Raw genomic sequence first — 23395 nt, 5'->3', positions numbered from 1 at the left:
ACAGAACGGGTACTACGCGGCCCAATTTATAGCCCCACATCTTCAGTCCTTGATTTTCCATCCATTAGTTTTAAGAAGCAGCAAGTTTACACTGAAGTGTTTTAAGGAAGGAACATAAAGACAGTGATACGTGCATGATGGGGAAAGTGTTGTTGGTGGGGTAACCGAGGGCACAAAAGGGGCTGTAGATGAGTTGGGGGAGGAGGTTGATAGGTGGCAACATGAGGGGAGTTGGGGCCTAATGGGTCTAAAGGCATCAACGGCAATTTGAGTCAACTTTACTGCTGCACTCCATGAATCCCCCTCCTCAGACTTCCTTCCTGCTTCAATTCTCAGATTCCAGGACAGCTCTCAGTAGTCACAAACCCCTAGAACACATTTCCAGTGCTCCCTAAACCAAGAATCACTCCCAACATTCCCAGACCCTGTGACCTCCCTCTTAAAGCCCCCAGATCTCAGGATCACTTGCCTGGTGGACCCAGATCCCACTACCTGTAACAGTGTTTGTAGAATCTAACTCTCCTGTGTTCCCAGGACCCTGAAACCACCTTCTCCCTCTGCACCCAGGCCCTGGCAGCACCCCTCATCCCCACCAAATGCTGCCAGGTCCCAAGCCCCCTTCCCAGTGCTCCCAGATCCTCAGACTGCCCCCAGTGTGGATAAGTCAATGACCTTAAATCACCCCCTTGTCCATTTAAAACCTCTGACTCACTGTGAGCTATGCCACAGGAGTTTTTTTTTAATTCCCGGAATGTGGGCATCGCTGGCAAGGCTGGCATTTATTGCCCGTCCCTAGTAGCCCTGAGAAGGTGGTGGAGGGCCTGTTTCTAGAACCGTTGGTAGCGATTTGATACAGTTGAGTGGCTTGCTAGGCCACTTCAGAGGGCAGCCATAAATCTAACATGTTGGTGTGGAACTGGAGTCACATTTTGGCCAGACCAGGTAAGGACGGCAGGTTTCTTTCCCCACAGGAAATTAGTGAACCAGTTGGGTTTTTACAACGATCTGCCAGCTTCACAGTTACTGTTACTGAAACCAGGTTTGAAAAAAACCAGAATCAACTTTGATCACTTAATATATTTCTAACAACTAACCAATGCTTCACATATGGCATATCATCATTGCTATACCACTTGCCTTAAATACTTCAAAGTTCTTCAGTTCTAGATGGGCGGGTAGGTTGAACTTGTTCAACGTGTCTTTTCTCCTCTTGCCAATGTAAGGCACATCGACAGTCACCACGAGAGCCTTGTACCCCAGGCTCTTGAGACGCTGCACCAGCTGCTCAGTTACCTGACGCCTTTTGAAAATATAGAGCTGAAACCAGCAGCAGCCGGAGGAAACTGCTGCAATCTCCTCTGCAGAGCATGTTGCATATGTACTGGCAATGTAACATATCTTCATGGCATCAGCAGCTGCGAGGAAAAGGTTCAAGTTATCATCAACATTAGCAGAAACATACAGGGCTCGATTTTAACTCCCGGGCATGATCGCGAGAAAGCGAGCCGCCACAGCACCCCCGCTCGGGCCTCAGGTTAAAATAGCATCGTCATCAGAGCCTAATCTGCATATTTAAAGATTACCCCGCCAGCTGGCGGGCGGACGTTCTTGCCGTTCCTGCAATTTAAAATTGGAGAAAGGTCAGATCGGGGCGGGAAAGGAGTGGGTACATCTCCTGCTTTATTTTAACTCCCCCCAACCCACCCCTGGCCAGGTTTACGCCACATTGAGGTGGGGGGGGGGGGGTAGTTAAAATCGAACCCATAGCAACATCCCACTCCAATCTTGCTGACTTTTGGTGATTTGAGCATTTAAGTCAATTTAAGTCATTTCAAGTTGTGTTAACAGTTAGAATGGCATTAATGCATTTTGATCTATTCATTGCCTCCAGACAAGTTTACATAAATTAGTTGATCCACCGTGGAATTGTTCATTGATAAAAAATAGTCTGCTTTTCTTTCTGTAACTGTCTCTTGGCTTCTTTCCTATGTTCTTTTTTTCTATGTCCCTCTCTCTTTCTTATGTGCTCCACTCACATACTATTCTTATTGTGATGTCTGCATCTCTAAGTATGACTTTATTCCTCACTTTTTCTCCAATGGTCTTTCTGTAAGTTTCTGCTTCCTTCCATTTTCTCTATTATTTCGAACTCCCAATGTTTTGATACGGCTCTCACACGTGCTGCTTTACTGATGTAACCAATTTCCATGTCTTACTTTTGTAAGATAACAACCAGTCGTCATGCAACAGGTCAGAAGTGGACACCGGGACTGGATTGAAAGAGACAGGCTGTGATTTGCTGCAACATGTGCAGTTTGGATCAAAAATCCCCAAACTTACAGCTGCTTAAATTGATTGGTTCCTTCTTTGAGAATGGGAACTTTTTGATAGATAGTGAAATAAATGTTTTTTTGAATAGCTGTCTTTTAGTGTTTGTGAACTTTGCACTCTATGGACAAGTCATATATTTTCCCAGGGCCTGTGGGCGTGTCAGTCATATGCTGGATGCAAAACGTTTAATTATATACCAACTGGGTCTTTACTGTAACTCCCCACCCCTCAATCTAAGTTATTAACACAAATTGCAACAAACAATGTACCTTTTATTGAAATTGTATGGCTGAATTTCAAGAGACTGGACACAGAAGTTTTACCAGCAACTTAAGATATCGATGCTGCAGGTATTTTTCACACCCAGTGAGAGCCCATATTTTGTTTACAATAGGTGGTAATCTGGCATTTTACAGACCGTCAAAAAAAATGAGGATTCGCAGCTCATTCTTGTTTACTGCAGGGCAAAGGAAGAGGGAAGAACTTCCACTTATGTAGCACCTTTTACATCCTCAGGACATCCCAAAGTGATCTACAACCAATAAATTACTTTTAAAGTATAGTCACTGTTGTTTTGCAGGCAAACGCTGACATTAAATGGCAATGTTTGGCAAGAAGTATTTACATTATATAAAATGTAGTTCCCTTAAATATAATTTCAACATATTACATTTAAAGCACTATATGCACTCAATTCTGGGATTCTTATACTTCTGCGTCAGTGAACCATATCTCTACAATGGAGACCACTTCGGGTCATTTATAGATGAGAAACAAATATACAAAAAGGACAAGGAAAGACCAACAGGTCCACTAAGCCCACCCCATCCAGTCAACTGTGCAACCTCACACACCATTGAGATCCCATTCGTTTCTGACTCAAGGTCAAAATTTGTTCAAGCTACATTTTAAGTGTCTGCTACCAGGTCTCACTGAACATTCTACACAGAGAATCATAAGTGGATTGCAATGTGTAAAAGGCTGGAAAAGATTCAAAATACAGCAAAAAACATACAAACCAATGTCACCAGAATTTACTGAGTGTAACAACCTCGGACACATTCCCCAGCCATTATCATATAAAGTCTTCCTTCCACTTGTATTAGTATCCTTTTCTTTCTGACTTTGCTGACTGTGCCGGGATCACTGGTTTAAAACAATTGAGTAAGTCAAGTTCTGTTTTATTAGTTGAGATTCTGTTGTTTTTTTTAAACTGGCATTTGGCCAATTGCATTCTGTGATTCAGTCCCTTTTTCCCATAAAAGCAGAAACCATATACAACAGGGGCTCTTATTCCTTAAAGTAGTTTCTGATGATTGAAGAAGCTAAATTCTGCTTTATCATATAGGATTCCAGAGTTTTTAACTGGAGTTTTCAGGCTCACTTTCAACTATTTATATTCATTCTTCAATGAAAATTGAAAACCAGTATCCTTGGTTTTCTTCTACTACAGCTGGTGAACTTTACTGTATGGCTTTGCATCATGTGACACAAAGTTTCTTTTTAAGCCAGATTTGATGCCAAAATAAGGTTTATTTAAATATAAAATGTGTTCTCACTTGACATTAAAAAATTCTTTGATTGAAAAGAACTGCATCTAACACGTGTGCGCATTATGTATGAAGCTAGAATGTATCAACATTTCAAAGGGAAGGCATGATGAACATGTGAATCAGGTTAGATATATTAAATACCAAAGTAGTTTAGTAATATGTGTAGATTCTTTGATCTGATGGTTTTAGAGTAGTGAGCCCAGCTATCCTTGCATGAGAGGAAAATGGACATCTATATAACGTAATCAAGAAATAGGAGTTTAGGGAAGCGTTTTGAAAATTGGTAAACAGATTAGTTTATATACAAATTCACTGGAATCAAGAACATGGAAGAATGATCTTCCATTTTGTTTCACAGAGGAACGAGATAGGGATGCCCTTTTTCTCAGATTGTATTAACAGTTACACCTTCCTCCTACATTGATGTAACTGGGTCAGATTTCTCCTTTGCAAATTAACACAGATAAATATTCTGTGACAGAGCCAAAGATACAAATACATCAATTATCACACTTGATGGAAGATTGTCGCAATTATGGCCCCAGTATTACCAGGGAGGTGGGATGGCAGCGGGAGGGTGACTGGGCGCATGGGTAACCCGCCCAGTAAAATCTATCTGTACCCAATGCAATCGCGGGTAAATTGAAGCCACTCAACGTGGCTTCCGGGTTTCCTGTCGTCAACCTGCGCAGCGGGTGGACTGCTGACCCGCATCACAGGCTGTCAGCTTGAGGAGCCCTATTTAAAGGGGCAGTCTTCAATGCTGCTCCTGGAGCAAACAACCAAAATTATAGAATGGAGCAGCCCAGGGGAAAGGCTGCTCCCAGATTTACTGATGCCTCACTCCAGGTCCTACTGGATGGGGTGAGGAGGAGGAGGGATATTTTCTACCCGGCGGACTGGAGGAAGTGGCCTGCCTCCGCCACCAAAAAGGCCTGGCTCGAGGTGGCAGAAGAGGTCACCAGCAGTAACAACACATGGATACAGTGCAGGAAGCGCTTCAATGACCTAACTAGGTCAGCCAAAGTGAGCACACTTACTCATTCTCCTACACTCCGTCTTCCACATCACCGCCCCCATCCCACAACTCCTTCTGCACTGCCAACACTACTCTATCACATCACTCCTCACACCCACTCAAACCTCATCCTCAACTTACCTGCACTTCCTCACCTGCACTTACTTACCTCCCCAGTACTCATCCCATCACTACCACTCAACCCAATCCTCATACAATGTGATGGCTCTGTCTCATACTCACCCTCTGATGCATCTCTTTCACGGTCAGCCTCACCCAAACCAATGCATTCAGAGGTTGACCATGTCACCATCCCTCACTCACGCCTCTCTACTTTCTCCCCTTATAGGAGAAGAGAACCCAGAATGCATGGGAGAGGGCGAAGACCGGAGGGGGGCCGCAACATGTAGTCGTCCTAACAGACGTGGAGCAGGAGGCTCTAGAACTGAGCCGTACCCTCGAGTGCCTGTCCGTCGGGGACGCCGAGACTGCCACCCGACAACGGTTGGTGACAGAGCTTTAACATTCAGCACTCACAAAGCAATTGATGTTATCATGCCTTGCCATCTTCAGCACCTCATTTGTCATCATGCTTAATATTGTCTTCTGCTGTCTTACAGGGCCTTCAGAGATGGCTATGACGGCGGAGGGCGATTCCTCAGAGGACCTGCCGGCCTCTGAGGGGACACCGTCACATCTGAGTGAGCCATCACCAATGCAGATACACACACCTCGGTGGGTCCCTGTTCTCAGTTAGTTGGGGTCGCACATGATGAGTCATCACACACATGTGAGCATGAGCAGATACTGGTGGCAGGGGCAGCTGTGGAGAGTCTGCGTTGGTGGGAGCACTCTTCTCCAGGCTCTGCTCAGCTGGACACAGATGCTGAAACCTGGGTGCCATCCATGAAAAGGAGAATGATTGAGGGGCAGCAGCACATTTGCGAGGTGCTGGAACAGGTGCCACGCGCACTCTCCACAATCGCGCAGAGGATGGAGGAGTCCAACTCCTGCATGAGTGGAATGGTGGCACAGGTACAGGAGAGAATCTCTGAGATACTGTCACAGGGACGTGAGGGCATCTCTGAGATAGTGTCTAGTGTCACGGGTAAGTGCGGGAACGTCTGCGATGGAGGGAAGACTAGCCTCCATGGAGCTTCAAGCACGGTGCACCAACGAGTCCATTCAGGCCCTGACAACGACCCTTCGGACTCAGCGTGAGCAACATCCTGCTGCCTTAAACAGGCAGGCAGATACTCTGGTACTGGCCTTACAAGGCTTCACACATGTTCTCCAAGCTGTCGTCCAGCAGGGTGGTAGGAGTGGTGTGGGCATGGCCCACGGAGGGAAGTTGGTGAAAGGGGACATGGAAGTGGGGGCGGCGCCACTCAAAGTGCCCCCACGTCTCACCCAATTCCCCCCTCTCAACCAGTACCTGCAATGTTGCCTCCTCTCCAGGTGGCCGAGTCTGCCCCTGCACAGGTGCAGGTGGAGCAGTCTTTGGAGGGGCCCTCACGGACACTGAAACCCAGAGGGCGTAGGCCCAAAGCATCTAATCGGTTAGGGCATGAACAAAAGCAACCTGCCACTACCTCTGCTGCAGCCACAGGGGAGGCACCACGTAGGAGTACTCGTAAGCAAAAGGTGAAGGTTTTGTGAGCACAAAGGGGATGCACAAGGGTGTTTGACGGTTTGTCATATTTTTTATTTATATTTAATTTTTGTTAATGGCACATTAAATATTATTATTGTCACCACTACTGCCATGTCTTGGCCATTCTTGGCTGGCTTGTGTAATAAGGCCCTTTCATGAGGTTCACCATGAACACCCACACTTGATGCCACCCATTGGGTCACTCTACAGCGGGTGTATGTGTAATTGCAGGATTGTTTTATCCAGGGGGGAGGGGGGAGGCTGGTGTGGCCGCTGCTCTGTCCAGGTAGTGAGGACTGGACTCTTCACACTGTCTGATGTTAGGAGAACCGTTAACATATATCAGTGACTCCCTGGCCTCACGAGCAGCCAGGTGAGCCGTTGGGTTGCTCCTCATCCTCGACATCCTTCTCCTCCTCCTCCTCAATATGGGTGGCAGATGTGGATGGGGCCTCCTCCAGTGGCACCCCTCTCTGTTGTGCCCTGTTGTGCAGGGCACAACAGACGATTATAATGTGTCCCATTCTGTCTGGTGTATATTGAAGCACTCCCCCAGAACGATCAAGGCACCTGAAGCGCATATTGAGCAGCCCTATAACATGCTCAATTGTAGACCTGGTAGCGATGTGGCTGTCGTTATATTGATGCTGTTGCTCAGTGGTGGGGTTCCTCAGAGGTATCCCTTGTCCCCGAGGAGCCAGCCCTTGCGGGTGTTCGGTGAGTGGAAGAGGGGCGGATGTTGGACTCCCGGAGGATGAAGGAATTGTGGCAGCTGCCAGGGTATCTGGCGCACACGTGAAGGAATCTCTTGCGGTGGTCACAAACGAGCTGAGTGTTGATGGAGTGACAGCCCTTCCTGTTGGTGAACAGTCCTGGTTCGTGTGGAGGTGCTCGTATTACTATATGGGTGCAATCGATTACACCCTGCACCCGTGGGAAGCCAGCCACAGCGTGGAATCCCACTGCCCTCTCCGTCTGGCTGAGGTCATCTATAGGGAAGTTGACGTAATGCGAGGCCCTGCGAAACAAGCCGTCGATGACCTGGCTCATGCACTTGTGTGCAGATGATTGAGAGACCCCGGCGATGTCCCTGGTGGCACCCTGGAATGATCCGGAGGTGAAGAAGTTGAGGGCATTGGTGACTTTGACAGCGACAGGTAAGAAGATGCTGCTGGGGCCAGCCAGGAGCAGCTCGGCATGAAGGAGGCTGCAGATATCCGCGACTACCTGGCGACTGACTCTGAGCCTCCATATGCACTGCTCCTCAGAAAGGTCCAGGAAGCTGAGCCTCTGCCTGTAGACCCTATGGCGTGGGTAGTGCCTCCTGTGACGTCGCTCTCTCTGTTGTTGCCCTCCGTGCTGTTGTGCAGGTGCCTGTGGCACAGCACTGTGTTGTGAGCTCCACGTGGCGGAGTTGGACAGTGTGCCTGGCGAGGCTGGTGATGTTGCCCATCCTTGGATGAAGTGATGAATGCAGCTATGGTGCCCCCCCATCCTGATGGTATGAGTTTGAGGGGGCCCACAAAGTAGATAAATGCGTTTGCACAGCAGAGTTTAGGCATAAATTAAGAATTTTGAGTGGAAAGACAAAAGTGTTGCAGCCAAAACTTTGTCTGAAGTGACAAAGTGCTCTGCTGTAATAAATGAGGTATACCCCAACTGTAAAATAATCCTTTGCATCTCCCACTGGCTGCTGGCTGAAACACGTCTGCTCCAACAGGGAGTATTTCCCACAGCACGGGAAACACGCTGAGGATCCTTCAAAATTGCACCCCTGCCAAAATCTCCACTCAATGAGGTCTGTCAAGTACCTCAAGTATCTGACTAACTATCTAAAGTAGCATCCCGCCGTCTTTAATTGCCGGTGGAAGTCCCGCATTCGGGAGCTGCGCGCGCACCAGAACACGTCACTGGGGAACCCGGAAGTCAGCGGGTTGGAGCTGGGCTCTGAACCCGCTCTGGGATTCCGCCATTTTAGGAACCCCGCCCCCAATGCACCCACTCGGCCATCCGAAAATCGGCCCCTATAACATTACTTTTGGATCAATCTAAAGCCCTGGCAGTGTCTAAGGATGCCTCCCTCAAAGGCTAGACAAATTATCATGTCAGCTGTGGCTCAGTTGGTAGGTTGTGGGTTCAAGTCCCATTCCAGAGACTTGAGCACAAAATCTAGGCCGATACCTGTTGGAGGTGCTGTCTTTCAAATAAAACATTAAAGTGAGGCCCATCTGCCCTCTCAGGTGGATGTAAAATATTCCATAATGCTATCTTGAAAAAAAGCAGGGGAGTTCTCCCCTGTGTTCCTAGCTAATATTTATCACTAAAACAGACTGGGGGTTAAATTGGATAACCCCTGAAAACGGGTGTGGGGGTCATGGTACCCGTTGATTGCGATGCAGACAGCACGTTACATTCGTGCTGCCTGCTATTTTAAATGATTGCTAAGTGCAGCCAGCGCTGCCTGCGCTGTTGATTGACTGCACGCATCCGCAGGGGCCCCAATATTGCGAGTGGGTCATGCTTCATAATGGCAGCCTGCACCTCTTAAAGGAGATCAATCCTGGTTCAATGAGGAGTGTAGAAGAGCTTGTCAGGAGCAGCACCAGGCTGAGGTGCCAACCTGGTGAAACTACAACTTAGGACTACATGCATGCTAAACAGCGGAAGCAGCATGCTATAGACAGAGCTAAGCGATTCCACAACCAACAGATCAGATCAAAACTCTGCAGTCCTGCCACATCCAGTCATGAATGGTGGTGGACAATTAAACAACTAATCGGAGGAGGAGGCTCCGTGAAAATCCCCATCCTCAATGATGGCAGAGTCCAGCAAGTGAGTGAAAAAGACAAGGCTGAAGCATTTGCAACCATCTTCAGCCAGAACTGCCGAGTAGATGATCCATCTCAGCCTCCTCCCGATATCCCCACAACCACAGAAGCCAGTCTTCAGCCAATTTGATTCACTCCACGTGATATCAAGAAACGGCTGAGTGCACTGGATACAGCAAAGGCTATGGGCCCCGACAATATCCCGGCTGTAGTGATGAAGACTTGTGCTCCAGAACTAGCTGCGCCTCTAGCCAAACTGTTCCAGGTATGTTCTTTTCACAAGAAGCAGGACAAATCCAATCTGGCCAATTACCGCCCCATCAGTCTACTCTCAATCATCCAGCAAAGTGATGGAAGGTGTCGTCGACAGCGCTATCAAGTGGCACTTACTCACCAATAACCCGCTCACTGATGCTCAGTTTGGGTTCCGCCAGGACCACTCGGCTCCAGACCTCGTTACAGCCTTGGTCCAAACATGGACAAAAGAGCTGAATTCCAGAGGTGAGCTGAGAGTGACTGCCCTTGACATCAAGGCAGAATTTGACCGAGTGTGGCACCAAGGAGCCCTAGTAAAATTGAAGTCAATGGGAATCAGGGGGAAAACTCTCCAGTGGCTGGAGTCATACCTAGCACAAAGGAAGATGGCAGTGGTTGTTGGAGGCCAATCACCTCAGCCCCAGGACTTCACTGCAGGAGTTCCTCAGGGCAGTGTCCAAGACTCAACCATCTTCAGCTGCTTCATCAATGACCTTCCCTCTATCATAATGTCAGAAGTGGAGTTGTTCACTGATGACTGCACAGTGCTCAGTTCCATTCGCAACCCCTCAGATAATGAAGTAGTCCATGCCCGCATGCAGCAAGACCTGGACAACATCCAGGCTTGGGCTCATAAGTGGCAAGTAACAATCGCGCCAGACCAGTGCCAGGCAATGACCATCTCCAACAAGAAAGAATCTAACCACCTCCTCTTGACTTTCAACGGCATTATCATTGCCGAATCCCCTACCATCAACATCCTGGGGGTCCCCATTGACCAGAAACTTAACTGGATCAGCCACATAAATACTGTGGCTATAAGGGCAGGTCAGAGGCTGGGTATTCTACAGCAAGTGACTCACCTCCTGACTCCCCAAAGCCTTTCCACCATCTACAAGGCACAAGTCAGGAGTGTGATGGAATACTCTCCACTTGTCTGGATGAGTGCAGCTCCAACAACATTCAAGAATCTCGACACGAACCAGGACAAAGCAGCCCACTTGATTGGCACCCCATTCACTCCCTCCACGACCAGCGCACCGTGGCTGCAGTGTGTACCATCCACAGGATGCACTGCAGTAACTTGCCATGGCTTCTTCGACAACACCTCCCAAACCCGTGAACTCTACCACCTAGAAGGACAAGGGGAGCAGGCACATGGGAACAACACCACCTGCACATTCCCCTCCAAGTCACACACCAACCTGACTTGGAAATATATCACCGTTCCTTCATCGTCGCTGGGTCAAAATCCTGGAACTCCCTTCCTAACAGCACCGTGGGAGAACCTTCACCACACTGACTGTAGCAGTTCAGAAAGCGGCTCACCACCACCTTCTCAAGGGCAATTAGGGATGGGCAATAAATGCTGGCCTTGCCAACAACGCCCACATCCCACAAATAAAACAAAATCAACTGCTATCCTCTCTCAAGATGACAGCATTCCTGCTACCACCCCACTCTACCAGTTCCCTTTCTGTTGCCTGTCAGCTAGCCAGCTGTACAGTATTGAAATTTTATCCAAGTACATGAAACCTCCAAAAACAAGGACCAATGCACCAGCAGCCAGAAGAAATAATGCAGCAACTAACCTGTAACTCCTGTATGATCCCTTACACAGTGCTGGTTGGGGGGTCCTTCATGCCCTTTAAGTTATATTCAGCTGTGCAAGGTTAAGACAGTGCCTTGGATGGAGCGTGGAATTCCAGAATAGCAGCGGTCCCTTTAAATCAGTGTTCTACACTGATTCGTGTCAAGATCTCCCTACTCTACATGCTGCCAGCGATCGTTAGGCACACACGCAAACACCTTTACCAAGGTGGCGTCCTGCACATTTCCCGTTGGAAGTGTGCGCGCGCATCTCGGACCACATTTTCGAAGCTTAGTCGGCCGCTTAGTACCCAAAATACAGGCGCTAAATGGCCCAATTTTACCCCCACCATCTCGTTATTATCACATTGCTGTTTGTGGAACCTTGCTATGTGCAAATTGGCTGCCATGTTTTCTACATTACAATAGTGACTACCCTTCAAAAATACTTAATTGGCTGCAAAGTGCTTTGGGACGTCCTGAGGTCGTGAAAGGCACTATATCAATGCAAGTCTTTCCTTATTGGTTTGGCTTCTCATGCGGAGAGAATTCAAGTACCAGAAAGGGAGCATAACTGGTCATGTGCTGTATCATGCCAACACTTACCTTTGACACTGCTGACCTCTCCCTCAGGCCAGGCCATACTGGGAATACCGGTTGGAGCAATTCCTACAGGAAAGCTGATCTCAGTGCCCTGAATAGTTGTTCTCATATCTACTGCTGAAACGTCTCTTAAAACTCGAGGGCGTAGTTGAATTCTGCAACACAAAACACCATTCCAAAAGACTTTCAAGACAGCAATATAAAGAAAATAAAATGGAAAGAAGAATCTCATTTTAGCTTAAATAATGAGCATAAACCATTATCAGTGATATATCCCTTCTTCCAAGATACTCTGCAGCAATACAATTGGCAGTGTACATGGGTACATGCCATATACTCACGTTTAATTACAGGAGAGAAGTGTTTGTTCACTTATTAGCAGCTGAAAACAATGACATACCCTTCTTCAGTCTGTTGAGATGGGCCCCTCTTCCCTCAGTCCCCCTCCTCCATGCTGCTGCTACTGTAGGTGGGAACTCCTGTTCTCTCAAGTGTAGACAGAGTTGAGGATCCCTTCACTCGTGGCAATACCTGGAAGCGATGCTGAGACGAAAAGAGCCTAATGCTGCCCAGTAGTGGCAGTGAGAGAGGAGCCACCCCGAGGCTACAGGAAGAGGGAAGCGGGGAGAGGAGATATGGATGGCAATGAAGGGGATAGGGAAAGGGAGCAAAATGGATGGTGCTGAAGGAGAGGGAAAGGAAGGGAAATGGACGGCAAAGAGGGAGGGAAGGAAAGGGGAAAAATCAGGGAGCAGTAGTTGAAAGGTGGAAGAGGGGAGAAGCAGAGGCCAGCACTTTGGGGTAGGGTTGGGGGGGAAGGAAGGAAAGTGTCAGCATTAACTTGGGGGAGGAGGCTGGATTGCCAGCATAAAGTGGTGAGGAGGGAAAGGAGAGTGTCAATTTGAAAGGGGGAAAGATAATGCCAGCTTGAATGGGGAGTGGAAGAGGAGTGCCACCTTGAACTGAGTTGGAGGGGGGAAGACTCCCAGATTAATTGAATGGGGAGAGAGCGAAGAGTGCCAGTTTGAATGGGGGGCAGTGGGAGAGGGGGGGGGGACAATGGAATTTTGTGCTTTCAAAATTTTGATTTCCCTCTTCAGGATTTCATTTACTTACATACTTCTGTCTCTATTACAGGTGAAGGAGTGTTGGGTAAACCTATCACTTATGGTACAAAGCCCATGCAACAATATGTTTTTACATATCAGGGCAGTTTTTTAAAAAACATTCCGGTGCATGTTGCCGGCCTTGTTAGTAGCCCTTGGTGGTCTGACATCTTCTTGAACCGCTGCAGTCCGTGTGGTAAAGGTGCTCCCAGTGCTATTAGGTAGGGAAGGGAGTTCCAGGGTTTTGACCCAGCAGCGAGGAAGATATGGCGGTATACGTCCAAGTCACGATGGTGTGAAACTTAGAGGTGATGCTGTTCCCATGCATCTGCTGCCCTTGTCCTTCAACCTGGTGGAGGTTGTGGGTTTGGGAGGTGATGTCAAGAAGCCTTGGCAAGTTGCTGCGGTCCATTCTATAGGCGGTACACACTGCAGTCATGATGCGCTGGTGGTGGAGAGAGTGGATGTTTAAAGTGGTGGATGGTCTGCTGCTCTCTTTTTCTAGATTGGCACATCTGCTTCTTGAGATCACCGACCTCAAAACCAGGAGGAGCAAAAGGGGAGAAGGGCTCGCACCCCCTGGTACCCGTGTCCAGCAACCTTTTGGGCTGTTCAGTTAGTGGTGCCGAATTCAAGAGTCAGTCCTGCAGGCTCCAACAGCTTTGGGTTCAGTTCAGTTCCTTGCGGACAAATTCCCTCTCTAGCCAGTAAGCAGTGAGGCACTTGGTGCGATTTCCAATGTACCCACTGCTACAACAGCCACAGAAGCCATGCAATTTGTTCTGCTGCAAAAACGCACCAAACAAAGTGCCAGGGGAGTTCTCCCCGGTGTCCTGGCCAATATTTATCCCTCAACCAACATCATTAAAAAACAGATCATCTGGTCATTATCTCATTGCTGTTTGTGGGACCTTGCCGTGTGCAAATTGGCTGCTGTGTTTCCTACATTACAACAGTGGCTGCACTTCAAAAGTAGTTCATTAGCTGTAAAGTGCTTTGGGATGTCCTGATGTTGTGAAAGGTGCTGTATAAATGCTCGTTCTTTCTTTTTTATGGAGCTTGACTACTGGTGCAGAGAGAATTCAAGTACCAGGAAAGGGCCGAAACTTCTCACGTGCTGTAACTTACCAACACTTACCTTTGGCACTGCTGACCCCTCCATCAGGCCAGGTCATACTAGCAATCCCCAGATGATCTCCACACCACACTAACGCTACTCAGGATCCTAGGGAAAGCCTTCCCTCATTACTTTGCTGATTGCAGCTCCTGCAGTCACTATTATTACAGTAATAGCAATCAGACTTTTAAATACAGTCCCCACCGCTTAGAGTGGGCATGCTGGTGTTCGCTCGATTAGCTCGCTATAGGCGACGGACGGTAAAACAAGTAGCAGGGAGGCAGTAGGCAGCCGAGTGCCTTCGCGGGACTGTAGCAGCACTGACCTTTCATCCAACCGAACGGGAGAGTACTGAAGTGGCTCAGCGAGAAAAGAAAGCGAGAAGGAGAAGAGAAACTAACTCAAGAAATTGCCGGAAGACGAGAAATGGATGAGGAACGAAAACCTGCAATTATTGAAGCAGGATTATCTGTTAAAAGAAGGATTCCATGTCTGTCCGAAATAGCAGACTGCAGCAGTGTAACCCCTCCCACTCACAGCCGCACTCCATTTCCCAGACAGCAGATCTACAGCCAGGACTAGGTTTGCTACCTGTCTGGATTTGGCTGCGACAGTCTGGGTATTTTTTTTTGAGTGGGCTGTCTGCAAATTTCCAAAATGTAAATCAGACACAAAAAAAGTCTGTCCTTTAGAAGGTCACATTTTTCCATTTACTTCTGTGTTTCATGAGGAACCATTAGTTATTAAGGTTTTCGATTAATATTTATTATCTGCAAAGCAGATCTCAGAACTGAAGCCATGACCCTTACCCCCCCCCAACCCCTCCCCCACCCTCGCCCCCACTCCCTGCCCAAGACCACATCTATCTTGCCTGATTTGGGACTGAACAACAGTTAATACAAACATACGAACATACGAATTAAGAGCAGGAGTAGGCCATTCGGCCCCTCGAGCCTGCTCTGCCATTTGATAAGATCATGGCTGATCTGATTGTGACCTCAACCCTACTTTCCCATCTACCTACTATAATCTTTGACTCCCTTGTTAATCAGGAATCTATCTAACTCAGCCTTAAAAATATTCAATGACCCTGCCTCCACCGCTCTCTGGAGAAGGGAGTTCCACAGACTCACGACATCTTAGCCAGGCAGCGTTAGATAGAACTGCAGCTGCACTCTGTTCCCCAGTCTGCCCATAGCATATCTGGACAGCTTTCCCCAGACTACCTAGAAAGTGGCAAGCAAGTTGAGCTCACTCTTGCTGACCTCGACCACTTATGGCTGCACCTGACAAATAACTTGTAAAGAAGCCTCCTGAGGACAAGGGTACCCATTAACTATACCAGCCGGAAGCCGGTATAGTTAATGGGTACCCTTATGTTGTCTTGTGGCATAATCCACCTCTCATTAAATTTCCAAATATCCATTTCCTCATTTGTTGAACATAGGAACAGGAGTAGGCCATTCAACCCCTCAAGCCTGTTCCACCATTCAATTAGATCATGGCTGATCTGTGATCTGTGTATGTAAAGAAGTAACTGCTGCAGAAAACCGCCAAATGATACCATGATACATGGCGTTTATTCCTCAGGTTGGATTCTAATTAAGCCCTAACATTCTCAATGACATTGCCTCAAACTCGCAGTGTCCCTTAAAGTACTTACTGCTTGGCAGTAAAAAAATTATTTCATTTTATATGTGGATTTGGAAAGCAAGTAGACAGAGATTAAAAACTGTGATCCAGTCTGAGGTTAGACCTTAGTAATCTACAACACAATCGAAAACTTCTGTTAGACTAGAGACTTCTCTACATATCCAGCATTCTCTATATAATATTCCACTCTGTATGTATTACCTGTAAAGTGGCACTGTAGTTGTTTCAACTCTAATCCTACAGTCAACTGCAATTAACCTTCCTTTCTTCATTTTTCAGTCTGAGGGTTAGGCCCCGTTCAGATATTTTTTAAAAATCAACAAACGCAAGAAATTAATTTCAAATCAAAGGCCATTTAATAAAAAAAAATCATGTGGATTTCATGTTCAGTTCACTTAAAACAAAATTAAAGGGGGTAAATTGCCAGATAGGTTTATTGCCTGCTACAGAAAACGGAAACTGCAACAAGGCTCTGGTGATCTCTATGGGGAGTTGGCACTACAGCAGGTTTTCTGCAGCAGGCACTTTAACAGGTTTTGTTAAAAGTGTGGTTGAAAACCTAACATGCCACCAGATGCTGTTAGCTTGTGTAAACATGGAAAACGGTGCGTTTATGTTGTAGTTAATGACCTGAGATTGGGGCCAGTGGTGGAAACCAGTTCACAGCAATGCAAAAGCTGCAGTATCACTCCACCTGGCGTTTCTGGCATGCCACTTCAACATGGCGACTCTATCTATTTATTACTGCTCCAAATTCAGTATTGAGACAAATAGAGCTTCCTGCTTTGTGCTTTTTATCTCATTAATGGAGAGGAACTACCTTACTACCTTAAACTGAAAGAGTTCAGCTGAGCTTGGCATCAAGGAGCCCTAGAAAAACCGAGGTTAATGGGGGGACCAATGGTAAAACCTTCCTGTGGCTGGAGTCAAAAATGACAAATAGGAAGATGGTCGTGATTGCCAGAGGCCAATCATCAAAGCCCCAGGAAATCGCAGCAAGTGTTCCTCAGGGCAACAGCCTCAGCTCAATCAGTTTCAGCTGCTTCATTAATGACCCTCCTTCTGCAATCAGGCAAGGAGTGAGGCTGTTTAGCTCCATTCACAACTTAATGGATAGTGCAGCAGCTTACAGCAGAATTTAGACAACATCTAGGCTTGGGCTGACAAGTGGCAGTTAAAATTCACCCCACACAAGGGCCAAGAAATGACCGTCTCCAATAAGAAAAGGCCCAAGCATCTACCCCTGATGTTCAATGGCACCACCATCATTGAGTCCCCATCATCAACATCCTGGGGGTAACCACCCAGGAGCTTAACTACACCAGCCATATCAACACCATGGCTAAAAGAGCAGAGCACAGGCCAGGTACTCTGTGACAAGTGGGTCAACTCCTGACCCCTCAAAGCCTCTAAAATATCTATAAGGCTCAGCAGTGTGATGGAATGATCATGGCTTGCCTGGATGGGTGCAGCCGCAACACTCATGAAGCTCAATACCATCCAGGACAAAACCGTTCACTGGATTGGTGCCCCTGCCTCTAAATTCAATATCTGCCCCCTCCACCACTAGTGCACTGTGGTTGTAGTATGTACTATCTACAGGATATACTGCAGCAACTCTACGCTTACTTCAACAGCATCTCCCAGCTCCCTGACTTCTACCACCAAGAAGGACAAGAGTAGCAACCTATGGGAACATCATTGCCTCAAATTACCCCAAGTTATACACCATTCTGACTTGGACATATACCGCCATTCCTACACCTTCACTGGGTCAAAATTCTAAAATTTGCTCCATCGTCGGTCCACCATCGGAACAAGGACTGTAATGGTTCAAGGAGAACTGCCACCATCTCCGGGCAACTAGGGATGGACAATAAATGTGGTCTTGCCTGCATATCCCACATCCCAAAAACAAAACAACAACTCCCTGCACATTCAGAGAAATCTTCTTTGCCAGCATAAAACAAGTAGCAGCAGTAAGAAAGCAAACAGATTTTTGTTCTAAAACAAGACACCAGCAGAAATATAAATATGGATATTCCTTGAGCAATGTTATTGCACAAATGGTTAACACACTTGTATCAAATTCCTCTCTCGGCTATTTAATGGAGCTGGTAACCCATTTAACAAAGAGTCCCCAGGAAAGGTGGTGAAGGTTACAATTCAAGGTTCTCATGACATCCGTAAACTGTTCAAGCTTCACTCATGTGGAGACTGACATCAGATATCCTGAATTATAGTCAGACCTACATCCCAGATGTATGTTATTATAAGTATTGTACATAAATCCAGCCCCTTTATGTCAAAACCTTTCTGGGTTGCTGCATTGGATGAAATCGGATATTTAACCTGAATGGTGTTATTACTTAGCCATATTATAAATTTTCTGGCCTAGCAGTTAAAATGTTAACTCCAACCTCTGACTGAATATTAGTCATACTTCATTCTTTCAGTGCCTGTCCTCCCTTGTGGCCTTCAATGTTACGCAATATTTTCAAAAACTTTTCTCAAGGTATATACTTTATATGATCTCTTCATTACAGAATATCTATTCCTTGTTTAAATTTCCTTTTTGATCAGTTTTCTTCATTGCTTAAAACCACAACCTGCTTAATGTCCTTATTTTATTTGGCAAGTTATATACAATAGGAATTTGTAAATCTAGTCAAGTATGTGATTTTTTTCTTTGTTTGTTCTATATTTCTATATTGATCAATGTGGCAAGATAACTTATTGATAATAATATATACCCCATTTGTCTTTAATACATTAAAGACATTCCATATTTCTAAAACACCAGACCTTGAAATTATGCCATGGGATACTACTATACAAATGCTCAGAGCATTCATCAGAAATTCCTCTCCTCTATTTTAGCAGCGGCACAACCCATTTCAAATGAATGGGTTAACACTGCCAGTAAAACGTCAGAGAAGAACTTCAGATGAACACATAAGTTGCTCTCCGTTGGCACAGAAGAAACATCGCTATTTCCCAGCTGTGTTTTTGCACCATCTCCTGCATGATGTGCCCACGCCTGACGGGGGGTGGGGGGAATGGGTGCAATTGTACCTGGACCTCAAGCTCGGGATGGGGGGGCAAATTATAAACAAAACTGACTAGTGATAATAAAACATGCAATAAAGAAAACAGAAGAATGAAAAGAAGTTTCCAAATTTCCGTCTAATTGAAGACATTCGATTTACAATGGCGATTTTCTCACTTTTTTCTCTGCAAATTAATCAATAATGTTATTAAAATCTACAGATCTTGTTAGATCGCTTTCAATTGGAAGAGTTGCTAAGTCTTGACTGACCCTTAGTTGCAAGCTGGTAGTTCTTCACACGCTCGAGCGCATTAAATGATCTTTCTGCACTGACCCCACAGACGCTGGTCTGCAGCAAAATACTCAAAGTACAACAATTAGGTTTGGGAAAAGGTTGATGAAGAAAGACGTCACGCAGTTTGTTTAGTAAATGGGGTTTTTTTGGTCAATGTTTTCTTTGATAATGTATTTGAGGAACTCTAATTCTTCTTTTATATCACCAGAGATACGAGAGGATTAAAAAAAATTGAGAAAATCATTGAGATCAACTTTTTTTATGTTCAAGAAAGGGCCATAGGAATTCAAATCTTTTGCAGATGCAGGCAAAGTGCTTTTTAAGACCACTAATAACAGAGTTCATGATGGGAGAGAAAATATTGTCCCAAAGTTGGTCCTTCACAGGTTTCTCTTGATGATCTGCGGCTGCATCACTTTCTTCTCTAGATGGTGGGTGTAAATGGCGAGATGCCATTGATACCTCAGGAGGATGGACGCCAAGGATTGCTGCAACACATTCATTAATAATTTTCTTCCATTTCTCTCATAACTGTGTCAGTTCAGTGGTAAGGCCATTGATGTCTCTCTCGACATGAAGTGTGGCATCTCACTACTAAAGGACCAGACTCTGTTCATTGATGGGGATTAGAATTTTTAGTCAAATTGATGCGAGTACGATATATTTAAATTTAGACATGTATTTGAGTAGGCTAGTAATATTACTTCTGATTGTGGAACTCAAATTCAATTCAAGCAACTCATTCAATGCTACTTTTGAGCCTTTACAATCCTGGGCAAAAGGGCATACGCAATCAGTAAGTGCTCAACACCATCTATCAGACATTGAATGGAGTGAAATGGGAACATTTTTCTTCAATTTCTCAGACTTTTGTGGACTTGAACGGAATATTTTTTCAGATAATAATATAAAAAGAATAAAATTGCTTTTGGCCTAGCGCATGCTGTTCTAAGTTACACTGGAAAGAAAAAAGAAAGAGCTTGCATTTATATAGCACCTCTTACGACCTTAGGACATCCCAAAGCACCTTACAGCCAATGAAGTACTTTTGAAGTGTAATCACTGTTGTAATGTAGGAAATGCGACAGCCAATTTGCACAGAGCAAGGTTCCGCAAACAGCAATGAAATAATGACCAGATCATCTGTTTTAGTGATGTTGGTTGAGGGATTCATATTCTCCAGGACTTCGGGAGAACACTTCTGCTCTTCTTTGAATAGTGCCTTAGGATCTTTTATATCTACCTGAGAGGGCAGACCAGGCCTTAGTTTAATATCTTATCCGAAAGATGGCACCTCCGACAGTGCAGCACTCCCTCAGTACTGCACTGGGAGTGTCAGCCTGGATTTTGTGCTCAAGTCTCTGGCGTGGGATTTGAACCCACAACTTCCTGACTCAGAGGTAAGAGAGAGTCCTACCACTGAGTCACGGCTGACACCATGCAACATACGGGTGCCATTCGATGCACTTTGTATTTGACAGTAATTTGCAATGTCAGTCCTGCCGTGATGGTATGTTTTATAGCCAGGAGGTTATCACTCCAGTTGAAACAATGAAATCCAAAAAATAAAAGTTATGAAAACAAAAGCAGTTGAAATCTGTTTGGATACATGAAATAAACATCTCTGAACAAAATCCATATTTTTAACATTTTTTTTTGGTATGTCAATGGTTTCCTTAAAGATCTGAGAATTACCAATGCTATTTTGGTTAAAAAAAGATAAAATTTTTAGTTTTACTACAAGAAGAACATTTGATTTTGGTTTAGGAGGCACCAAACATTGTGTAAAATAAATATGATAACTGTAAATAAATAATTATTCACAGCATGAAACTCACCTCTCACTAAGGAAGGTTCACGATCACAGTTTTAGCAAAAATATTGCTTGACATTTTTTAAAAATCTGTTTGTTTGTGTTCAGAAACTTTTATTCCTTTATTAAAAGCATGTCAAATTCAGTGAACAAACACATGGCAGCTTCAGAGTTGTACTTTATAACTTCTTACATGACGAAACTTGTCAGAATATACCGAGCCCGTTTGGAAAGGTTGATTAAGCTGCCCCGTGAATCCACAACTGTAAAAAACGCGCAGAATTTTATATTTTCAGTCACTATCCAGGTTATCCCTGCACTTTTCTGTTAAATAAATTTAAAATAATTTTATAATATTCATTTCTTAAACGATGAAAATTACAAATACTTGTTTCCTAAATTCCATTCGATTATAATCTATAGCAGATTTTGAAATTGAGCTCATTGGCAACAAAGTTCGGCATATGGGATTGGGTCCCAGCGAAGGTGATGTACTGGGTCCCTAACTTCCTCTCGACGGAACTGACTGCACCGGATTTCCAGCTTGTGGGAAATAGATCAAGCTGACATGACTTGAGGAAAGAATATATTAATGGGAATGTGGTAAGTGTACAATAGCAAGGCCAATTTCCCTAATGCTTTCTTCGCAAAGCAAGTGAACAGGTTCCTGGGGATGGGTGAAGGATGTGTGATCACACGTGACAGTTGCAATCAGAGAGAGCGAGAGAGAAAAGACAAGAATAACAATGTCAATTATTTTTGATGCTATCTTCTGTTAAACAACAGGGGTTTAAGAATCAGGTGAATGCTGTTACATAATGCTCGGCTTTGTTGCAACCCTAGGGCTTTGGAAATTTATCACTCCCAGAATGGCCGATCTAGTTTGCAATAGATTCATTCACTCACAGAGGGTACAATGACATCGTCGGGGAATGATGACATCATTGGGGCACGATCTGCATGTTTAAAGCAGGGACCCACTGCCTTCCAATGGGTGTCCTGGGCACCTGCTGAAAACAGCAGGTTAAAATCCAATCCAGTAGGAAGGCAGTGGGATCCCGAAGGGGTAAGTCGCTAGCCTTATTTTAACTGCCCTCTGCCTAGTTTCCGCTGGGCTGGGTAGGGTTAATACTCCCCGCTGTGGGTTGATAAATCGGTCTTTCAAAATCCAGAAATGACTCAGTGAACTGGCCTGCACAAATGTACTGCTCTGTGTAATTTCTGACCATTTCCTGCTCCCAGAGCTGAATTAATGTCCTTGGCCATTACCTGACTGGTTAACTGGCTGTTAAAAACATTTGATTTGCTTCACTCCACCATTGGCAGCCGTTCCTTCAGCTCTGGACTTCCCTCCCTAAACCTCTCCGCCTCTCTACCTCGCTCTCCTCCTTTAGGTCGCTTCTTAAACGTACCTCTTTGACCAAGCTTTTGGTCACCTGTCCTAATATCTCCTTATGAGGTTCAGTGTCAAGTTGCGTTTGATTACTCTCCTTTAAAGCGCCTTGGGACGTTTTACTACGTTAAAGGTGTTATATAAATGCAAGTTGTTGTTGACAAGTACCAAATCAGCGTTACAGCAGCCGAATTCTGGTTCCTAGGTCTCTATCACTAAAGCTAACAACGTTTTATAGAACAAACTCATTCAGCAGAAAACTGAGATAATCAGCATTCCTAATCTTTGATGTCAAAATAAATAAACAATGTTGAGATGAACACATTGGCTTCTAAAAGTGGAGAACATCTCCCATGGTCACTGAAACAGCCCAGGTTAATGATTGTATCTGTGTACCTTAACTCACAGTCAGGCCAGTTCCACTGATAACCGATCAGTACTTAAACTTTAAAACAAAACAGAAAAATGGATGTTAATCACAGTTTGATTTGTTAAGTGTTACTGATTTGGAATTTTTTTTGTAAGTCATTCTCCCAAACACAACTCAGGCAGAATATGCAAGAAACAAGCTTCGAAAGTCTTGTCTTGTTGAAAGAACTGGGATGGTTTACTGACTCAATTGTTTTGTTTCTAGCCTATGACTAGGGTTACACTGTTACATTAAAAGGTGGCATGTACTCAAAGACTTACATATAATGCACAAACCTTTTAAAAGCCAGCAGGTTCCTGTCTCTTGATTCACAGTCATCTGCACCTCCAGCATAGAAATCCCATACTGCTAAAGGTAAGCAATGTTCAGCGTAGGCTTCAAAGTCATCCAAGCAAATCATAGACATTGCTAGAGGATGTAGAATCTTGGAGAATGAGAAAAACAATCTTTCATTTGTTTAATCAGCAATTAAAGTTATCCAGATATTTACAGTTGTTACACAGTTTCATCCCAAATTCTGAAGTGCACTGCTTACTTCTGTAGGGACACCTGCCCCAAACTGGATGGGTCCTCTTTAAATATGCAAATCTGGCTCCAATGACGTAATCAGGGCCTGATCTGCTATTTTAACCGGGGGCCGAAGCCCCGATCCTGCCCATCCGCCAGGCAGTGATTTCTGCCGGGTTCAGGCGGGAGTCAGGACCTGA

General features: G+C 45.3%; 1 protein-coding gene across 1 annotated transcript in view; it reads right to left on the bottom strand.

Annotated features, from left to right (window-relative positions):
* LOC137332870 (2-Hydroxyacid oxidase 2-like) overlaps window positions 1-23395 on the bottom strand; it is a 185319-nt gene that overhangs the window by 14178 nt on the left and 147746 nt on the right. The window contains exons 3-5 of the mRNA XM_067996849.1: window positions 22964-23112; window positions 11836-11987; window positions 1138-1415 (exon numbers count right to left, since the gene is read on the bottom strand). Of these exons, the coding sequence (XP_067852950.1) occupies window positions 1138-1415; window positions 11836-11987; window positions 22964-23094 (561 nt within the window). The 5' untranslated portion in view covers window positions 23095-23112. The remainder of the gene's footprint in view (window positions 1-1137; window positions 1416-11835; window positions 11988-22963; window positions 23113-23395) is intronic.

The sequence above is a fragment of the Heptranchias perlo genome, chromosome 15, assembly GCF_035084215.1.
Source record: "Heptranchias perlo isolate sHepPer1 chromosome 15, sHepPer1.hap1, whole genome shotgun sequence".
Classification (NCBI taxonomy): Eukaryota; Metazoa; Chordata; class Chondrichthyes; order Hexanchiformes; family Hexanchidae; genus Heptranchias; species Heptranchias perlo.
This window is presented reverse-complemented; position numbering and strand designations above follow the sequence as displayed.